The 17635-nt window shown below is 64.8% G+C and overlaps 1 protein-coding gene across 1 annotated transcript; it reads left to right on the top strand.

Moving 5' to 3' along the window:
- Positions 1 to 219: 219 nt before the first annotated feature.
- On the top strand, positions 220 to 17588 carry STAT6 (signal transducer and activator of transcription 6). Its single transcript, XM_030554680.1, is given in 28 exon segments — positions 220 to 357; positions 666 to 804; positions 2598 to 2681; positions 3286 to 3424; positions 4963 to 5024; positions 5666 to 5814; positions 6248 to 6379; positions 6850 to 7038; positions 7161 to 7252; positions 8092 to 8136; positions 8139 to 8203; positions 8534 to 8626; positions 9116 to 9272; positions 9275 to 9304; positions 9307 to 9320; positions 9411 to 9505; positions 10284 to 10420; positions 10631 to 10777; positions 11248 to 11317; positions 11710 to 11720; positions 11723 to 11835; positions 12276 to 12368; positions 12870 to 12962; positions 15881 to 16054; positions 16143 to 16295; positions 16297 to 16348; positions 16351 to 16595; positions 16597 to 17588. Coding segments are annotated over 28 exon segments (3015 nt in total). The 5' UTR covers positions 220 to 241; the 3' UTR covers positions 16723 to 17588.
- Positions 17589 to 17635: the final 47 nt, after the last annotated feature.

The following is a 17635-nucleotide window of genomic DNA, read 5'->3' on the forward strand; positions in this document are numbered from 1 at the left end:
GTAGCATTATCCCCAATTCACAGATGGGGGTGAAACTGAGGCATGGAGGGGCAAGTGACTTGCCCAAGGCCACTCAGGAGGTCGGTGGCAGAGCCAGAAATAGAGCCTGTGTTTCCTGAGGCCTAGTTCAGGGACATGGGTCGTTTGCCAGGAAGGCTTGAGGGGTTAACTGTGGATAGCTGGAGGCCTGGCTCACGCCGCCCTCTCTGTCTATTTTAGCCCCATAGGCGGCCGGCTCCAAATGTCTCTGTGGAGCTTCGTCTTGCACATGCCCCCGGAACAGTTCAGCGGCCTCTTCGGGGAGTTCCCATGCGACCTGCGCAGCCTGCTGGCCGACTGGCTGGAAAACCAGCCGTGGTGAGTGCAGAACACCCGTCCCCCGCCGGTCAGGACCCGCCTCGCTCCCTACGACAAACGCCCCACTGCCCGGCCTCGCCTGGGCCTCCCAGCTTGGCTGCGGACGCTGAAGGTAGGAGGAATCCAAGTGCTTCATTCCTCCTGGAGGAGCGGAGCAGCGTCTCCCGCTCAGAAAATCCCGAGTTAGGCCCCCGAAGTCATGAGACATCCCAGTCGAGGTTGGGTTCTTTCGGTTGGCCTGGCCAGGGGAGGCCGGGATGTTGGCACTCGTTCATTTCTCCCTCCCGTTCTCTTTCCTCCGCCGCCAGGGATTTCATCACCGGCACTGACTCCTTCTGCACCAGCGTGGCCGGTGCGCTGCTCTCCGCCATGGTGGAAAAGCTCCGCAGCCTTGCCAGTAGCAAAGAGCAGCAGCGTCAGGTCCTCCAGCACATTAGTAACCTGGAGGTATGGCCTGGAGGGCGGGTATGAATGGGGAGGGGGGAGTCAGGGTATTGCTATGGAAACAGCATGGGGGGGTTACCTAGCCATGGCTGGGAGGGTGTTACATGGCAAAGGGGGCCAGGAATGCCTCAGTTGCCACTTTGAATCCTGCTTGGAGCATCAGCTGCCTGCTCCCAGCAGGACAGGTCCCCCAGCCAAGGACTGACTGAGCCAGTGAATGAACTTGTCCTCTGCAGGGCACATGTCCATGGCTGCGTCTGCTCAGGGGATCGATATTTATTTCGGTTTATGACCCCGCAGCCAAGCCCCTGCCCCCATGGCATTGGTCCCAGACACCAGTTAACATTCACGCTCAACAGTGCCCCCCACTGCAACATCAAATATTACAGCCAATATTCCCCCCTTCCCCCAATGATGTTTTTGGGGCCAAGCAAATATGTTTTTCAGAAAATTTGCATTTTCGGTGACACTCTTGGGTTTGTTTTTTTTGACTGCCAATTTTTTTATTAAATTTTTTTGAGATTTTTGGTTTAGTTTTTATTTAAAATATTGGGGGGAGAGGGGTTTGCTCTCAAAAACCAAAGTGTGTTTTGTTTTGTTTTGTTTTGTTTTGTTTTTACCTGAAAACTTGGAAAGTTTTTGGTTTTTCATCAATCAAATGACATCATCATCTTTTTTTTTTCCTCCTAGGAAATTAAAAAAAAAAAATCTTTGAAATTTCCCCCCCATTAAAATCATGAAGTTCTATTTAAATACAAAGAGGGAATTAAATTTGTTCCAGAGAAAAGGAGAGTTTGATCCAAGATTTATGCCCTGACCGGGCCATGAGCAGTACATGGAGACAGGGCTTTCTTTAAAGGATCTGGACTTTTCTGAAGATATATTTTAAAATATTAGTCCTATCTTATGTTACGTGCCTGGAGTACTTCAATGCTAATACCAGAGTCTTCAGAAGCTTAAAATCACAGCTGCTGTGTGGCCCGTCTTGGAACGTTTACAACACTCTTCTGTTCTGATTTTTTAGCTTGTTTGGAATATTCAGAGAGGGTCAAAAAACCAACTGGAGCGTGTCAGGAAATTGTAGCTGAAATGCTTTTGGGTCAGAAAACGTCAATTCCTTAGAGCAGAAATTGTTCACGAGAAAGGGAATCGTTTCAACAAAGCTCCTGATTTGAAAAATTGCCAAAAAGGAAACTTTTTTTATTATTTTCCCCCGTGATTCGAAACAAGTTTTTCGCTTTTGCCATTTTAGTTATTTTATACAAACAAAATAAATGTCTCCATTTCAAAAGTCAAAATCAAAACAAAGCATTTTTAAGCTGTTGAAATGAAATTTTCCAACTGAGCCACTCCAGGTTTGGGTTGGTTTTTTCTGGATTATTGGTTGGCAAAAATGTTCAAGATTTTGAATTTTCAGAGGAAAAACTCTGAAACCTCAAACTCCTGTGAGATGGAAAAACCATTTCTCATCCAACCCTGTAACCAACCCCACTTGGGCCAACAGCCGAATTTGAACCTACAGAGGTCAAACCCTGAGCCTCTGCTGTTTGAAACACGGGTATCTATAGTGGCCTTATCAGCCTCTCTGTGGATGAGCTACTGGGGGAGACAAAGGCCTGTGGGCGCCTAGCTGTGGTTATACCCGCAGCCATGGAATTTTCCACTCGCGCCCACGAGCAGGTGCTGTTTTGCACCAGTTTGCACAAGTGAGTGAGGACGCAGGGTGCCGGAGACAGGGGGAGTGTGGGAATTCTCCCACTATTAATGCTAACCATGTCCCCACCCCGCCATTCCAGAACACGTATCAGAGAGACCCGCTGAGGCTGGTGGCAATCGTGAAAGGAATTCTGGAGGGCGAGAGAGCTGCCTTGCTCAAACGGGTCAGTGACTCACACCTGCGCGTGCGCACACCCAGGCTAAGCGACTGCACCTGGTCCTCCATCCCAGCCTGTAGCTTTTCCCAGCCCCTCTGCAGCTGGGTGGCTGATGGTGTCTGTTGGTCTGTGCATGGGCTGGGGAGAATTTGGGCCCTAGACGGAGGGTGCATGATGTGCCGGTCAGCCTCGTTAGTCTGTTATCAGTTGGCGGGTGTAGGGATCTATGCAGGGTGATTTCCCAGGGAACTGCAGGGGCATGGCTAGGTAGATGCTGCTTGGATTACATAGGGCCTTGTGGTCTCCTTGTTGGTCCCACATGGGTCTCACAGCCACGGGACAGCCAGCAGCGGCTCGGCCCACGTGGTTTGCGGGATGATTGCTCACCTCGGGGTAAATGAGCCCCCCCAGCTGCCCCATGTCCTCCCGCCAGGTGTTGCCGTCCCAGGGAAACGCCTGACGCCAAAGCATCAGAACTTAAAAAGCTGCAGGATCCCGGTGAGGGACCCGGTTCCCTGTGGGGATGGGGAGGTCGTCCCGCCACAGGGGCTAGTGGGGGGGGGGAGACTCGGCTCACGTTTCACCCCCACCCCCTTTGCCATTCCCCTAGGATCGCCACCTGCCGCTTAGCTTCCACCGCAGGCAGGAGGAGCTGAAGTTCGGGCTGGACCTGCAGAGGCTCCAGCATCGAGTCGGGGAGATCCAGGCGCTCCTGGAACAATGGAAGCAGATGGGAGAGGGGACCAGAGGTGAGAGGGGGTGAGGGGAGACTGTGGGCGGGGCTTGAGGAGTGAAGGGGTGGAGTTGGGAGGGGCTGAAGGAGTGAAGGGGTGGAGTTGGGAGGGGCTGGAAGGTGATTGGAGGGGGAGAGGGTGGGAGGGGCTGGAGGAGTGAAGGGGCGGAGTTGGGAGGGGCTGGAAGGGGATTGGAGGGGGAGAGGGTGGGAGGGGCTGGACGAGTGAAGGGGCGGAGTTGGGAGGGGCTGGAAGGGGATTGGAGGGGGAGGGACTGGAGGAGTGAGGGGGCGGAGTTGGGAGGGGCTGGAAGAGGATTGGAGGGGGAGGGACTGGAGGAGTGAGGGGGCGGAGTTGGGAGGGGCTGGAAGGGGATTGGAGGGGGAGAGGGTGGGAGGGGCTGGAGGAGTGAGAGGGGGCGGAGTTGGGAGGGGCTGGAAGGGGATTGGAGGGGGAGAGGGTGGGAGGGGCTGGAGGAGTGAAGGGGCGGAGTTGGGAGGGGCTGGAAGGGGATTGGAGGGGGAGAGGGTGGGAGGGGCTGGAGAAGTGAGGGGGCGGAGTTGGGAGGGGCTGGAAGGGGATTGGACGACAGGGTGGGCAGGGCTAGAGGTGTGCAGAGGGGGTGGAGTTGGGGGCGGGGCACCGGGAGGTGTCTCCCCAGCTCTGACCTTGACCCCACTTCCCTGACACACTCCCCAGTGACCAGGCTAATTATGCAGTCGCCATGGCAACAGATGGAGAGGCCCCGCCAGACCCTTCTGGGCCTGGGCTCCACCCTACCTGGTTCTAAATGTGCCCCCAGCCCCCAGCCCGGCTCAGCCCCCCCCCCCCCGCTAGGCATGTGGCCCCTCAGCTCTTCTTTTGGAGGGGGGGATCTGGTCCCTCAGCTCCATTATCTCTCTGTCTCCCTTCAGCCCCACCCCATGTCCCGCCCCCAGACACGTCCCCTCCTCCCCCCCCAGAGCTGGGAGCCGGCTTCTCTCCTGTCCCTTTGCCAAAAGACACAGACCACGGGGCCTCGACTGCGGCCTGGGCCTCTGCAGGGCCAAGCCCCCTGTCCCCCGCCCGGCGTTCCTGCCACGCGGGGCACTGACCGCCACGGCCCCGGCTGGGAGACGTGGCTGCGGGATCGTTTAACCTCCCCCCAATCAGCACCCGCTGCCCCCGCATCTCTCCCCTCGGGCTGCTCAGTCTCTTCCCGGCATCCGGCTCGTCTCCTGTTTGCAGACAGCAAGCGTGAAAAATCGAGACGGCGGTGGGGGGTAATAAGAGAGCCCCAAATATTGGGACTGTCCCTATAAAATCAGAACATCTGGTCACCCTACTAGCGAATCGGTCCGGGGCTAGGGACTGAACCCAGTAACCGTCATGAGCGGACAGCGTGATCCACTGCAGCTGGAGCCAAGTCCTGTCGCTGACAGCTGCGACCAGCTCCTCTCCCCTCTGCACTGGGCACCCAGAAGCCCCTCTGAGCAGCCCCAGAGGCAGCCCCCTGGCACTTTGTTTTCTGGGCTCGGATATTAACCAGGGCTTTACAACTCCCCCTCCCGCAGCCTGCCGGCCGACGAAGCTGCAGGAGTCCCAGCTGAAGACAGACGGGAAACTCCGGGGGAACGTGAGTAATGGGGGCTGGTGTGTAGGGAATGACAAGGCTGGAAATGGGGTGGGGGGGCTGACGCTGGGGTAGCCGGACCGACCAGTGAGCGCAGATCCGGTCGCTTGTAGAGAGGGGGGCTGCAAAGACTCTGGATTTCCCAAGGGAGACGCAAGGCGCGGGTCGAGGGGCAGGTGTGTGGGGAGGGGGGTTAGGTTCCATGTGATCAGTTGCAGCCTTGGGAAGCTGTCAGCAAAGAGCAGCTGGTGTCCTGCTGCAGTGATGCAAAGGCTCCCGGAAGCTGTATTACACAGTCAGCTGGTGTGTGAGTGGATGTGGGGGGGCGGGGGGGGTGACACTGCAGCCTGCCATATCCTTGCTAGTGCAGGCCCCTCCGCTGAGGCCTGGTGGGGAGGGCAGAGATGGGGGCCGGGCAGGGCACCTTGCCCTCCTTCTCCCCAATGTGCATGTGGGGCGGGGGCCAAGGTGGCTTGGTGTCAGCTGCTCCGTCCCTGGCCCATTTCATCCCGCCGGGCTCGGCTGCAGTGGGGGGCAGGTCCACACGTCGCTCCAAGGCAGGGGGTGCCAGGTACCGCACCGGGCCCCAGCTGGCCGGCTCATCGCCTCCCCCCCGCCAAGCCGCCCGTCTTGCCTCACCCCAGGATCTGCCCGCTCTCATCCTGGAGGCCGTGAAGGAGCTGGAAGGCGCCAAGCTGCAGGTGCTGAAGAGGCTGCACATCTGGAAGCGGCAGCAGCAGCTGGCGGGGAACGGGGCTGTCTTTGAGGAGAACCTGGCTCCGCTCCAGAAGAGGTGAGCCCCGGAGGGTGTTGGAGAGGGAGGAGCGTCCGTGCCTGGGGCGTGGCAGAGGCATTTCTCCCCCCTTCTTGGGGGCTCCAGAGGGGGCACAGATCTCCTCCTTCTCCCAGTGCTTATGCTATCCCTCGTCTCCATTGCTGGCGGCCCCACTGGGATCTGAGCCCCGCTCCCTCCCGCCTGAGGGTAGGAAGGGCTCCTGGCTGGACTGGTCTCTGGTGGTGGTGGTAGGGGGGTGTCAAGCTGAGATGCAGAGAGATCAGCTGCCGCCTTTCTCCCAGAGCCCCTGGTCTGTTGGGAACTAGGTGGTGCTCCTGAGACGGGGTGGGATCCATCGGCACAGACTGGCCTCCAGCCCCAGCTCGGGGACCAGAGCTGGGCCATCGTCGCCGGCTCAGACGTGTCCCCTGCCCGGTTGCTTTTTCGGCAGGTGCGAGAATCTGGTGGACGTTTATTTCCAGCTGCAGCACCAGGTGGTAGCTGTCGGCGGGGAGCTGGGGTCCGACCTGCTCTCCCGGCTCCTGGAGCGGCTCAACACAGTGCTGAGTGCCCTGGTCGAAAGGTACCACGGGGCAGGGTACCGGCCGGGGAGGGCAGTAGCTTGCCGAGGGGATGGGACTTGATGGCGTCCCTGCTCTAACCACTAGATCCTACTTCTCTCCCAGAGCTGGGAAGCGAACCCAGGAGTCCTGGCTCCCAGCCCCCTGCTCTAACCACCTCTTTCCCAGAGCTGGGATTCGAACCCAGGCATCCTGGATCCCAGCTCCTATCCAGCCTTGTTGCCTCTCCTGGCAGAAGGGCGAACGTGGCCCCAGCCCTGTGCTCTGATCTGGCTCTGGTGGGGGCAGGGACGGGGGGCTCGGAGCAGAACAGGGTGGGTCTGGGAGACTGGGATGGTTTGGGCCAGGGCGGGGTTAACATCTCAGCCGTCTGGGGCTGGGACGCTGGGAGCCTCCTGCCTCGGCGCCGGCGTCTGTGGCTACTTCTGGCCAAGTCATGGGCAGCCCTTGACCCCCTCCCTACCCCCCCCAGCTCCTTCCTGGTGGAGAAGCAGCCCCCACAGGTGCTGAAGACCCAGACCAAGTTCCAGGCCAGTGTACGTTTCCTGCTGGGCCCCCGGTTGCTCCAGGCCTCGGCGAAGCCCTACGTGGTCAAAGCCGACATGGTGACGGAGAAGCAGGCCCGGGAGCTGGCGCTTGGCGGCTATGGCACCCTGCTCAGGTGAGCCGGTCCTGCCGGGGTGGTGGTGGGGGGAGGACGGATGCTCCCCCGCGCTATACGCCGTGCCCCCCCGGGCTGTTAACCCCTCGCTGATCGCCCTCCCTCTCCCCCCCCCCCCGCAGCGAAAGCACTGGGGAGATCGTGCACAATACGGTCGCCCTGGAGATCAACTCCACCAACGTCACGTCCTGCGCCACCTTCAAGAACATGGTGAGTCCGGCTGGGGTGCCCCCCTTCACCACCACCCCCGTTGGCGACAAGAGAATGCTTGGGCCCAGGAGTCAAGAAGGGCAGTTTGGGGGTAGGGAGAAGTAGCAGGGGGCTGCGGGTCGGGAGTGAGGGGCACCGCCAGAGTTGGGGGGATCCCAGGGCTGGGCTAGCAGGGGCTGCGGGTCAGGAGTGAGGGACACCGGCAGAGCTGGGGGTGGGGAGCCCAGGGCTGGGCTAGCAGGGGGCTGTGGGTCAGGAGTTGAGGGGCACAGCCCAGAGTTGAGGGGAGCCGCAGGGCTGGGCTAGCAGGGGCTGCGGGTCAGGAGTGAGGTGCACCAGCAGAGCTGGGGTGTGGGAGCCCAGGGCTGGCTAGCAGGGGCTGCGGGTCGGGAGTGAGGGGCACCGCCAGAGTTGGGGGGAGCCCAGGGCTGGGCTAGCAGGGGGTTCCGGGTTGGGAGTGAGGGGCACTGGCAGAGTTGGGGGGAGCCAGGGCTGGGCTAGCGGGAGCTGCGGGTCGGGAGTGAGGGGCACCGGCAGAGCTGGGGGGAAAGCCCAGCGCTTGCTAGCAGGGGCTGCGGGTCAGGAGTGAGGGGCACCGGCAGAGCTGGGGGGAAGCCCAGCGCTTGGCTAGCAGGGGCTGCGGGTCAGGAGTGAGGGGCACCGGCAGAGTTGGGGGGAGCCCGGGGCTGGGCTAGCGGGGGCTGCGGGTCGGGAGTGAGGGGCACCGGCAGAGCTGGGTGCTGGGAGCTCTGGTAATGCCAAGCGAAGGTGCTTGCGCCCCTCCTGGGGGGACCGTGTCACCGCAGGCCCGGGGTGACTCGCTCTGTCCTGGCAGCTGCTGAGAGATCAGGCGCTGCGAACGCAAGGGCTCTGAGTCGGTAACGGAGGAGAATGCGCCGTGCTCTTCAGCACCGACGTTACCTTGGGTCCCGGCAACCTGCCCTTCCACCTGCAGGTACGCGGCTGCTGCTCCGGGGGAGGGCGGCTCCCGGCTCCCTGTCCTGCTCTGGACCCTGCCTGTGGCGGTGGGGGAGGGAGCAGAGCTGGGGGGTCCCCACCAGGATGCCTGGGTCCGTTTGCATCGGGGGCCAGGACTCGGCTCCGTTCCTCCGAGGCTGCTGGACACAGACGGACCCTGAGGCTTGCCTGGGACCCGGGCCTACTCCAGTGTCGGTGTGTGCACCTGCTGGGCCGTCGCCCGGCCCGATGCCAGGGCGGGGTTGGGCACAGGGGTCCCATCCCCTGCCCCCAGTGACGGGCCGGCGCTCCGTGCTCCCCCCTCCAGGCCCTGTCTCTGCCGATCGTGGTCATTGTGCACGGGAACCAAGACAACAATGCCAAGGCGACCGTGCTGTGGGACAACGCGTTCTCCGAGCTGGTGAGTGCGGTGGGGGGGGCTGGGAGTTGGACTCCGGGTTCTTTCCCCAGAGCTGGGAGGGGAGCGGGCTCCGGTCGTTAGAGCAGAGAGGCTGGGAGCCAGGACTCCTGGGTTCTCTCCCTGGCTTTGGGAGGGGAGTGAGGTCTAGTGGGTAAAGCAGGGGGGCTGGGAACCAGGACTCCTGGGTTCTCTCCCTGGCTTTGGGAGGGGAGTGAGGTCTAGTGGGTAAAGCAGGGGGGCTGGGAACCAGGGCTCCTGGGTTCACTTGCTGATCTTGGCCTGGCTGCTACGAACTAATGAAGGAACGAGGAGGAGAGTTTAACTCCGATCTCGCTGGCTGCCAAGTGCTGGTGGGGCCTGGGCTGCTCGGCGCCCGGACGCGGCTACCCCGAGCACACGGAAACCCAGTGGCCCGGCTCCCGGTGTGGCAGGGCAGGGGGCTGGGGTGCCGGGGCTGGGGCCTGACCCTCCCTCTGTGTCCTGGGGCAGGAGCGGGTCCCGTTCGTGGTGGCCGAGCGGGTGCCCTGGGAGAAGATGTGCGAGACGCTCAACCTGCGTTTCATGGCGGAGGTGCAGACCAGCAAGGGGCTGCTGCCAGAACATTACTTCTTCCTGGCCCAGAAAATCTTCAACAACAGCAGTGCCAGCCCGAGGACTTCCACAACCGCAGCGTCTCCTGGGCCAGTTCAACAAGGTGAGGGGTGGGGGGCGGCCAGGGCAGGCTGGGGGGGCAGGCTGTGCCCTCGGGGACCCAGCCTCACCCCCTCTCTCTGGCTGCTCACAGGAGATCCTGCCTGGCCGGGGATTCACCTTCTGGCAGTGGTTTGACGGGGTTCTCGACCTCACCAAGAGGTGCCTCAAAAGCTACTGGTCAGACAGGTGGGTGCCTCGGCGTCGGCCTGGTAAAGCCTGGATGGGGTGGGGATGTAGGGGTTCACCTCAAGAGTGGCAGAGCCAGGGACAGAACCCAGGTGTCCTGCTCCCCACTCCACGTGTTAACCAATAGACTCCGCTCTCCTCCCAGAGCTAGGGATGGAACCCAGGTGTCCTGACTCCCAGCCCTTCCCCCCCCCCCACATTAACCAATAGACCCCGCTGTCTTCCCAGAGCTAGGGATAGAACCCAGGCGTCCTGCTCCCCGCCCCACGTGTTAACCAATAGACGCCACTCTCCTCCCAGAGCTAGGGATGGAACCTAGGTGTCCTGACTCCCAGCCCTCCCCCCCCCCCCACGTTAACCAATAGACACTGCTCTCCTCCCAGAGGTAGGGATGGAACCCAGGCATCCTGCGCTCAGCCCCCATGGGTTAACCAATAAACCCCGCTCTCCTCCCAGAGCTAGGGATGGAACCCAGGCATCCTGCTCCCAGCCCCCACGGGTTAACCAATAGACCCCGCTCTCCTCCCAGAGCTAGGGATGGAACCCAGGCATCCTGCTCCCAGCCCCCTGCTTTAACCACTAGACCCCATTGCCCTCCTGGTGCTGAGGACTGAAGAACCCAGGCGTCCTGAGACCCAGCCCTCCCCCTCCATCCTAGAAAAGGCCCCCCGTTTCCCTTGCCCAATGAAATGGGAGGGGAGGGAAGCAGACAGAGGAGTGGCTGTAGCTTGCTCTCTGATCCCTCTGTCGTTCCTCCCCCCGGCCGTTTCCCCCCCAGGCTCATCATTGGCTTCATCAGCAAGCAGTACGTCAGCAAGCTGCTGGGCCCGAAGCCCGACGGGACCTTCCTGCTGCGCTTCAGCGACTCGGAGATCGGCGGCATCACCATCGCCCACGTCATCCGCGGCAAGGACGGTAGGAGGGGGGCGCCCCCTGCCCTGCCCCCCGGCTAGGGGCTCGCTGGACGGGGCCGGGGGGGAGCAGGGTTCTCTCTGGGTGCCGGAGAGCGCAGCACTCGGCCCCAGCCAGCAGGGGGCAGGAGAGCTGAGCCCCAGGCAGGGGTAAGGGGGCCGGAGCAGGGGGCCCCCCCGCCCACGCTGAGCCACCGCGCTGTGCCCTCCCCAGGCTCCGTCCAGGTGGAGAACATCCAGCCCTTCTCTGCCAAGGACCTGCACATCCGCTCCCTGGGTGACCGCATCCGAGACCTGGCCCAGCTCCGCAACCTCTATCCCGACAAGCCCAAGGACCAGGCCTTCGGCAGCCACTACAACAGTGAGTGTCCAGGGGGCTCCCCCACGCACCCCCAAAGCCTCCAGACTCCTGGCCCCTGCTGCCGCGGGCTCACCGCTCCCCCACTGGGCCTATGGGGCGGGTGACAGCAGAGCCAGAGCCCCCCAGCCTTTTCCAGCCTGACCCCAGGGCCTCTCTGCCCCCAGCCCCCGTCCCTTGCAGGGTGCGGCAGGGGGGTGGTTCTGTGCTGCCCCGAATGGGGCAAGATCAAATCCAGGGCTGGGCAACATACCCCGGAGAGGATGATGGGAGCAGGATCGGTGCAGCTGCATCCCCACCCCGGGCCAGGCCAGGCCCAGGAAGGTAAAGTCTCCAAGTGGTGGGGTGGGCAGAAGGGATCGCCTGGCCCCACCCCCACATGGACCCCTCCCCACCTTGGAGCAGAGCGTCCCCCCACCCCCACTTCCCTGGGTTTGGCTCCCAGGGGGTTCACCAGCTCTTTCCTCCTGCAGAGGAGCAGATGGGGAAGGACGGCAGAGGCTACGTCTCCACCGCCATCAAGATGACAGTGGAAAGTGAAAGGTAGGTTGGGGGGGGGTGAGGGCAGCCCTGCCCCAGGCTGTGTTGTTCCCCGGGGCCCGGAGCTGCCTGTCAGCCGTTCCCCGGGGCCCAGGGCCTGGAGCTGCCCGTCAGCCGCTCCCCAGGGCTGGCCCCCCATCAGCTGTTTGGCCAGTGGAGGGAGATGCTCCTGGGAGGGTGGAGAGCAGCGGGGGGGGAGGGCCTTGGGGGAGGGGGAGGGAAGAGGCGGAGTGAGGGTGGGGCCATGGGGAAGGGGCAGAGCCAGGGTGGAGCACCCACCAGGACAAGTGAAAGTCCAGGCCTGTGCCCCCGACGCCCTGACAGCCCTCCTCGCTGCCCCTCTCACTGCCCCCGGTCGTGCTGCTCCCATGAATGGTGGCCATGTGTCTCCACAGGGATCAGAAGCTGCCCCCCCAGGAGTCTGTCCCACCCCCCGCCCCGGCGAACATGTACAGCCTGCCAGGGCCACCCCCCGAGCAGCCCATGGACCACCTGTGCCAGGTGCTGGCGCCCGACATGCGGTAAGACCCCAGCTCCCACCCTGCTGCTTTCAGTAAGTGCCTGGTTGATAAGTCAGGCCCCAGCACAGGGGCCAGCAGGTCGGACAGCCGATCTGTGCCCACAGGGGTTGGATGAAGCCAGCCAAGCTTGTGCCAAGCGGGGACCCAAGCCAGGTCTTAACCCCAGATGGCCACGGGGGAGAGGCCAGTGCCCTACAGCATCCAGCCCCGGAAGTTGCAGTTCAGCCTGTGTCCCCTGCTGCTGTGTCACTCCCTGGGGCAATTAGAGCAGCCCCAGGGCTGCTCTATCTTAGGCTCTTGGACCCTGGCATGTGGAGAATACCCATAATGCTGTGTGCTCCCGCCATGCACCTTACGCTGGGGGTTGTTGCCGGAGCGGCCTGAGGGGCCTGAGATTCTGACCCAGTGCTAAGGCCGTGTGCATCTGTGTTTGCTGCCAGCCTTCCCGCGTTCCCTGCCCAGATGGTCCTGCCCCAGTTCCACACCCCGGAGGAGACCAGCATGGGCATCCCCAGTGCCTCCCCTTTCCACAGGTAGGGGCAGTGCCGCTCGCGCCAGGCTCTGCGGTGCAGCGGGCACCGGGCAGGGCTGCTTGGGGAGAAGGGGGCCGGGGCCGATTTGGGCTGCGTGGGGCGTGGGCGGTGGATGCCGTAGGAGTGAAACCAGGGAGCAGCTGCTGCCCATAGGCCAATGCACCTGCTCCGGCAGCTTTTCCAGGCCAGCTGGATGCTCCTCCATCCACTCCAGCCTCTTCGAGGGGAAAAGCCTGAATCCTAGTTCCCTGCTCTGCCCCCAGACCCAGCCCTGGGGCCGGATCGAAAGCCCCGTGCCCTGTTCCCCACCCCCGATCCAGCCAGTCCAGCTTGCAGTGGGGAGGGCTGGACCCCCCATGCCAGCTTCCACTCTAGGACCCCTCGGGGCACTTGCTGAGGGGGCAGTGGTGTCTCCCAGTCCCTGGAGAGCAAGGGGTTAATCTCACCTTACCCGCCTCTTGCAGCCCCTTTAAAAACTCCCCGTTTTTATCCCTGCTGCAGCTCCCAGACACTCCTCCCGGCGCCCGTGAGCACCACGACCACCCCGCTGCCCCTCGGCCCCAACGTCGCCTTCGGCTGCCAGCCCCTGTCGCCGTAAGACAACCAGCCCCTGCCTCTGCGAGACCCCTACCCCAGGGTTCCCCACCCTGGGGCCAGCTAGAGGGGAAAAGCACCATGGCCCAGTCCCCGCCCTGGGCCCGGGGCGGGAGCTGGTGCCCCCTAGAGGGGAATGGGACAAGGGCGAGAGCTGGCGCTCCTAGAGGGGAAAAGCCCCATGTCCCATTGCCTATCCTGGGGCTAGCGTTGGAGCTGGCGCCCCTAGAGGGGAAAAGCCCCATGTCCCATTGCCTATCCTGGGGCTAGCGTTGGAGCTGGCGCCCCCTAGAGGGGAAAGACCCCAGGGCGGGGAATGGGACACGGGGCCAGGGCGGGAGCTGGCGCCCCCTAGAGGGGAAAGGCCCCAGGGCGGGGAATGGGACACGGGGCCAGGGCGGGAGCTGGCGCCCCCTAGAGGGGAAAAGCCCCAGGGCGGGGAATGGGACATGGGGCCTGGGGGGAGCTGGCGCCCCCTAGAGGGGAAAAGCCCCAGGGCGGGGAATGGGACATGGGGCGTGGGGGGGAGCTGGCGCCCCTAGAGGGGAAAGGCCCCAGGGTGGGGAGTGGGACATGGGGCCTGGGGGGAGCTTGCGCCCCCTAGAGGGGAAAGGCCCCAGGGTGGGGAGTGGGACATGGGGCAAGGGCGGGAGCTGGCGCCCCCTAGAGGGGAAAGGCCCCAGGGCGGGGAATGGGACACGGGGCCAGGGGTGGGAGCTGGCGCCCCCTAGAGGGGAAAGGCCCCGGGGGGGAATGGGACATGGGGCCAGGGTGGGAGCTGGCGCCCCCTAGAGGGGAAAGGCCCCAGGGCGGGGAATGGGACATGGGGCCAGGGCGGGAGCTGGCGCCCCCTAGAGGGGAAAGGCCCCGGGGTGGGGAATGGGACACGGGGCCAGGGCGGGAGCTGGCGCCCCCTAGAGGGGAAAGGCCCCGGGGCGGGGAGTGGGACACGGGGCCAGGGCGGGAGCTGGCGCCCCCTAGAGGGGAAAGGCTCCAGGGCGGGGAGTGGGACACGGGGCCAGGGCGGGAGCTGGCGCCCCCTAGAGGGGAAAGGCCCCAGGGCGGGGAATGGGACACGGGGCCAGGGCGGGAGCTGGCGCCCCCTAGAGGGGAAAGGCCCCGGGGCGGGGAATGGGACACGGGGCCAGGGCGGGAGCTGGCACCCCCTAGAGGGGAAAGGCCCCGGGGCGGGGAATGGGACACGGGGCCAGGGCGGGAGCTGGCGCCCCCTAGAGGGGAAAGGCCCCGGGGCGGGGAATGGGACACGGGGCCAGGGCGGGAGCTGGCGCCCCCTAGAGGGGAAAGGCCCCGGGGCGGGGAATGGGACACGGGGCCAGGGCGGGAGCTGGCGCCCCCTAGAGGGGAAAGGCCCCGGGGCGGGGAATGGGACACGGGGCCAGGGCGGGAGCTGGCGCCCCCTAGAGGGGAAAGGCCCCGGGGCGGGGAATGGGACATGGGGCCAGGGCGGGAGCTGGCGCCCCCTAGAGGGGAAAGGCCCCGGGGCGGGGAATGGGACATGGGGCCAGGGCGGGAGCTGGCGCCCCCTAGAGAGGAAAGGCCCCGGGGTGGGGAATGGGACATGGGGCCAGGGCGGGAGCTGGCGCCCCCTAGAGGGGAAAGGCCCCGGGGCGGGGAATGGGACATGGGGCCAGGGCGGGAGCTGGCGCCCCCTAGAGAGGAAAGGCCCCGGGGTGGGGAGTGGGACACGGGGCCAGGGCGGGAGCTGGCGCCCCCTAGAGGGGAAAGGCCCCAGGGCGGGGAATGGGACAGGGGGCCAGGGCGGGAGCTGGCGCCCCCTAGAGAGGAAAGGCCCCAGGGTGGGGAATGGGACATGGGGCCAGGGCGGGAGCTGGCGCCCCCTAGAGGGGAAAGGCCCCAGGGTGGGGAATGGGACATGGGGCCAGGGCGGGAGCTGGCGCCCCCTAGAGGGGAAAGGCCCCAGGGTGGGGAATGGGACACGGGGCCAGGGCGGGGGCTGGCGCCCCCTAGAGGGGAAAGGCCCCGGGGCGGGGAATGGGACACGGGGCCAGGGCGGGAGCTGGCGCCCCCTAGAGAGGAAAGGCCCCAGGGCGGGGAATGGGACAAGGGGCCAGGGCGGGAGCTGGCGCCCCCTAGAGGGGAAAGGCTCCAGGGCGGGGAGTGGGACACGGGGCCAGGGCGGGAGCTGGCGCCCCCTAGAGGGGAAAGGCCCCAGGGCGGGGAATGGGACATGGGGCCAGGGCGGGAGCTGGCGCCCCCTAGAGAGGAAAGGCCCCAGGGTGGGGAATGGGACATGGGGCCAGGGCGGGAGCTGGCGCCCCCTAGAGGGGAAAGGCTCCAGGGCGGGGAGTGGGACACGGGGCCAGGGCGGGAGCTGGCGCCCCCTAGAGGGGAAAGGCCCCGGGGCGGGGAATGGGACACGGGGCCAGGGCGGGAGCTGGCGCCCCCTAGAGGGGAAAGGCCCCAGGGCGGGGAGTGGGACACGGGGCCAGGGCGGGAGCTGGCGCCCCCTAGAGGGGAAAGGCCCCAGGGTGGGGAATGGGACACGGGGCCAGGGCGGGAGCTGGCGCCCCCTAGAGGGGAAAGGCCCCAGGGTGGGGAATGGGACACGGGGCCAGGGCGGGGGCTGGCGCCCCCTAGAGGGGAAAGGCCCCAGGGCGGGGAATGGGACATGGGGCCAGGGCGGGAGCTGGCGCCCCCTAGAGGGGAAAGGCCCCAGGGCGGGGAATGGGACATGGGGCCAGGGTGGGGGCTGGCGCCCCCTAGAGGGGAAAGGCCCCAGGGCGGGGAATGGGACATGGGGCCAGGGCGGGAGCTGGCGCCCCCTAGAGAGGAAAGGCCCCAGGGTGGGGAATGGGACATGGGGCCAGGGTGGGGGCTGGTGCCCGGTGCCCATTTCTCCCCCAGTTCCCTCTCACCGGCTGCTCTGTGCCCCGCAGGGATTTGATGCCCTACAGGTATTTGCCGGGGGACCCCCTGCCCCTTGTCCTGGAGGACCTGCCGCCCAACCCCATGGATGAGGAGATGCCGGAAATCGCCGCCTTCTCACCCACTGGCCATGTCTCGCCCTTTGGGACCCTCCTGCCGGCCCCTCCCCTGCTGCTGGCGGCGAGGTAAGTGCCCCCAGAGGGGAGGGGAGGGATGGGGGGCTGGGCTGTGCCCACCTTCCCAACCCGTCACCTCTTTTCTCCCCCCCGCCAGCCTGGGCAACAATGTGGACTTGCCCTCGGAGGACGAGATCACCCAGCTCCTGTACGAGGCACAGATGGAGGAGGGGCTCCAGCCCCCCACACAGCCCTGCAGCTACGGGGACCCCATGGCCAACCCCAGCTGGTGACCTCGCCACGGGGGGGCCTCCTGCTGGACACTTTGGAGAGCAGCTCCCCTCCAGGAGAGACGGGGCGAGGGGCTGGGGGTCTCGGATGGGACCCTCTGGACCTGCCCCAGCCGGACTTGTGCGTGGGACTGAGCTGCACTTGGGGGCTTGACTGGGGGGGGGGGGGCAGTGTGGCACTTGGGGGCCGTCAGCGTGCACCCCCCCACTGTCTTGTATCAGCCACTTACAAACACCACACCATGGAACACACTGACCCCCCCCCCAGCCCGTCCTGTGGCTGGCAACCATGGCAGCAGGGGCACCCCCCTTCCCCCCCGCCCCCACTGGGCTGCTGGAGGGGGGGGAAGGAAGGGACCACCCATTGGAGAAAGGGCTCTGGGAGGCCTAGATTTCAGCCTGGAGTGCGTGTTGGGGGGAGCCTGTTCTCTGGGCAGGGGGGAGTGAGGTCAGGCTGGCTATGTGGCACCCCTATAGCTGAGCCTGGGGATGGCCCTGGGCATTAGTGGCTGGGGCTGGGCAGGGGGATAAGGAACCAGCAAAGCTTTCCAGTGGGAGGGGGGCAGCCAGGCCCCCTTCCCCCAGCGAGGTCTGATTCCCTCTGGGCCTGGGCAGAGCCCTTAGGGATCAATCCCCACAGCCGGTTCCTGCAGCAGGTGCCCCCCTCCCCTCTTCCCCAGAGCCGGGGCGGGGGGCCCAGACCCAAGGCCCGGCTGGAGGAGCCGGGGGGGGGGCAGGGGAAAGGCTCTTAGGGGGGCTGGGATGAGTCTAGAGGGTGGGGGCTGGGAGTTGGTTTAAAGGGCCTCTCCTCCAGCCTTCGCCGCCATCCTTCCCTGCCCCCCAGCTGGGCACTTGCCCCTCCTCCGTCTCTGGTCACAGGCCCTGCCCCGGGGCTGGCATGAAGGCCACAGCCCGGCAGAGGGTAGAGCTGGATGCTGGCCTGCCCCACGTGCCCCATAAGGGGGGGCAGGGGAAGCTGGCTCAGCCCTCCCACCTGCAGGGGGCCAGAGGCAGAGTCGATGCACGCTGCCTGCATGGGGCTTTGCTACTAAACGCTATGGAAAGAGATTCTGCCTCAGTTTCCCCACCCCCACCCACAGGGCGGCCAGTGCCTCTCGCTCCCGACCCACAGCCCCCTACTAGCCCAGCTCTCCCCCCACCTTTGCTGCTGCCCCTCGTCTATTGCCCCCTGTGCTCTGCTGCCCATTCCCATCCCAGCCCCCCGACCCCCCCTTGCAGCTCGGGAGCGGAGAGGGGATTAAGCCATAAAATAAAGTTTTATTCCAAAATAACAAAATAAATAATCTACTGTACACGCTGCAAAGGAAACGTTGCTAATGCTCTAAGCCGGCGGCCTACG

This window comes from Gopherus evgoodei, chromosome 3 (genome assembly GCF_007399415.2).
Source record: "Gopherus evgoodei ecotype Sinaloan lineage chromosome 3, rGopEvg1_v1.p, whole genome shotgun sequence".
NCBI lineage: Eukaryota > Metazoa > Chordata > Testudines > Testudinidae > Gopherus > Gopherus evgoodei.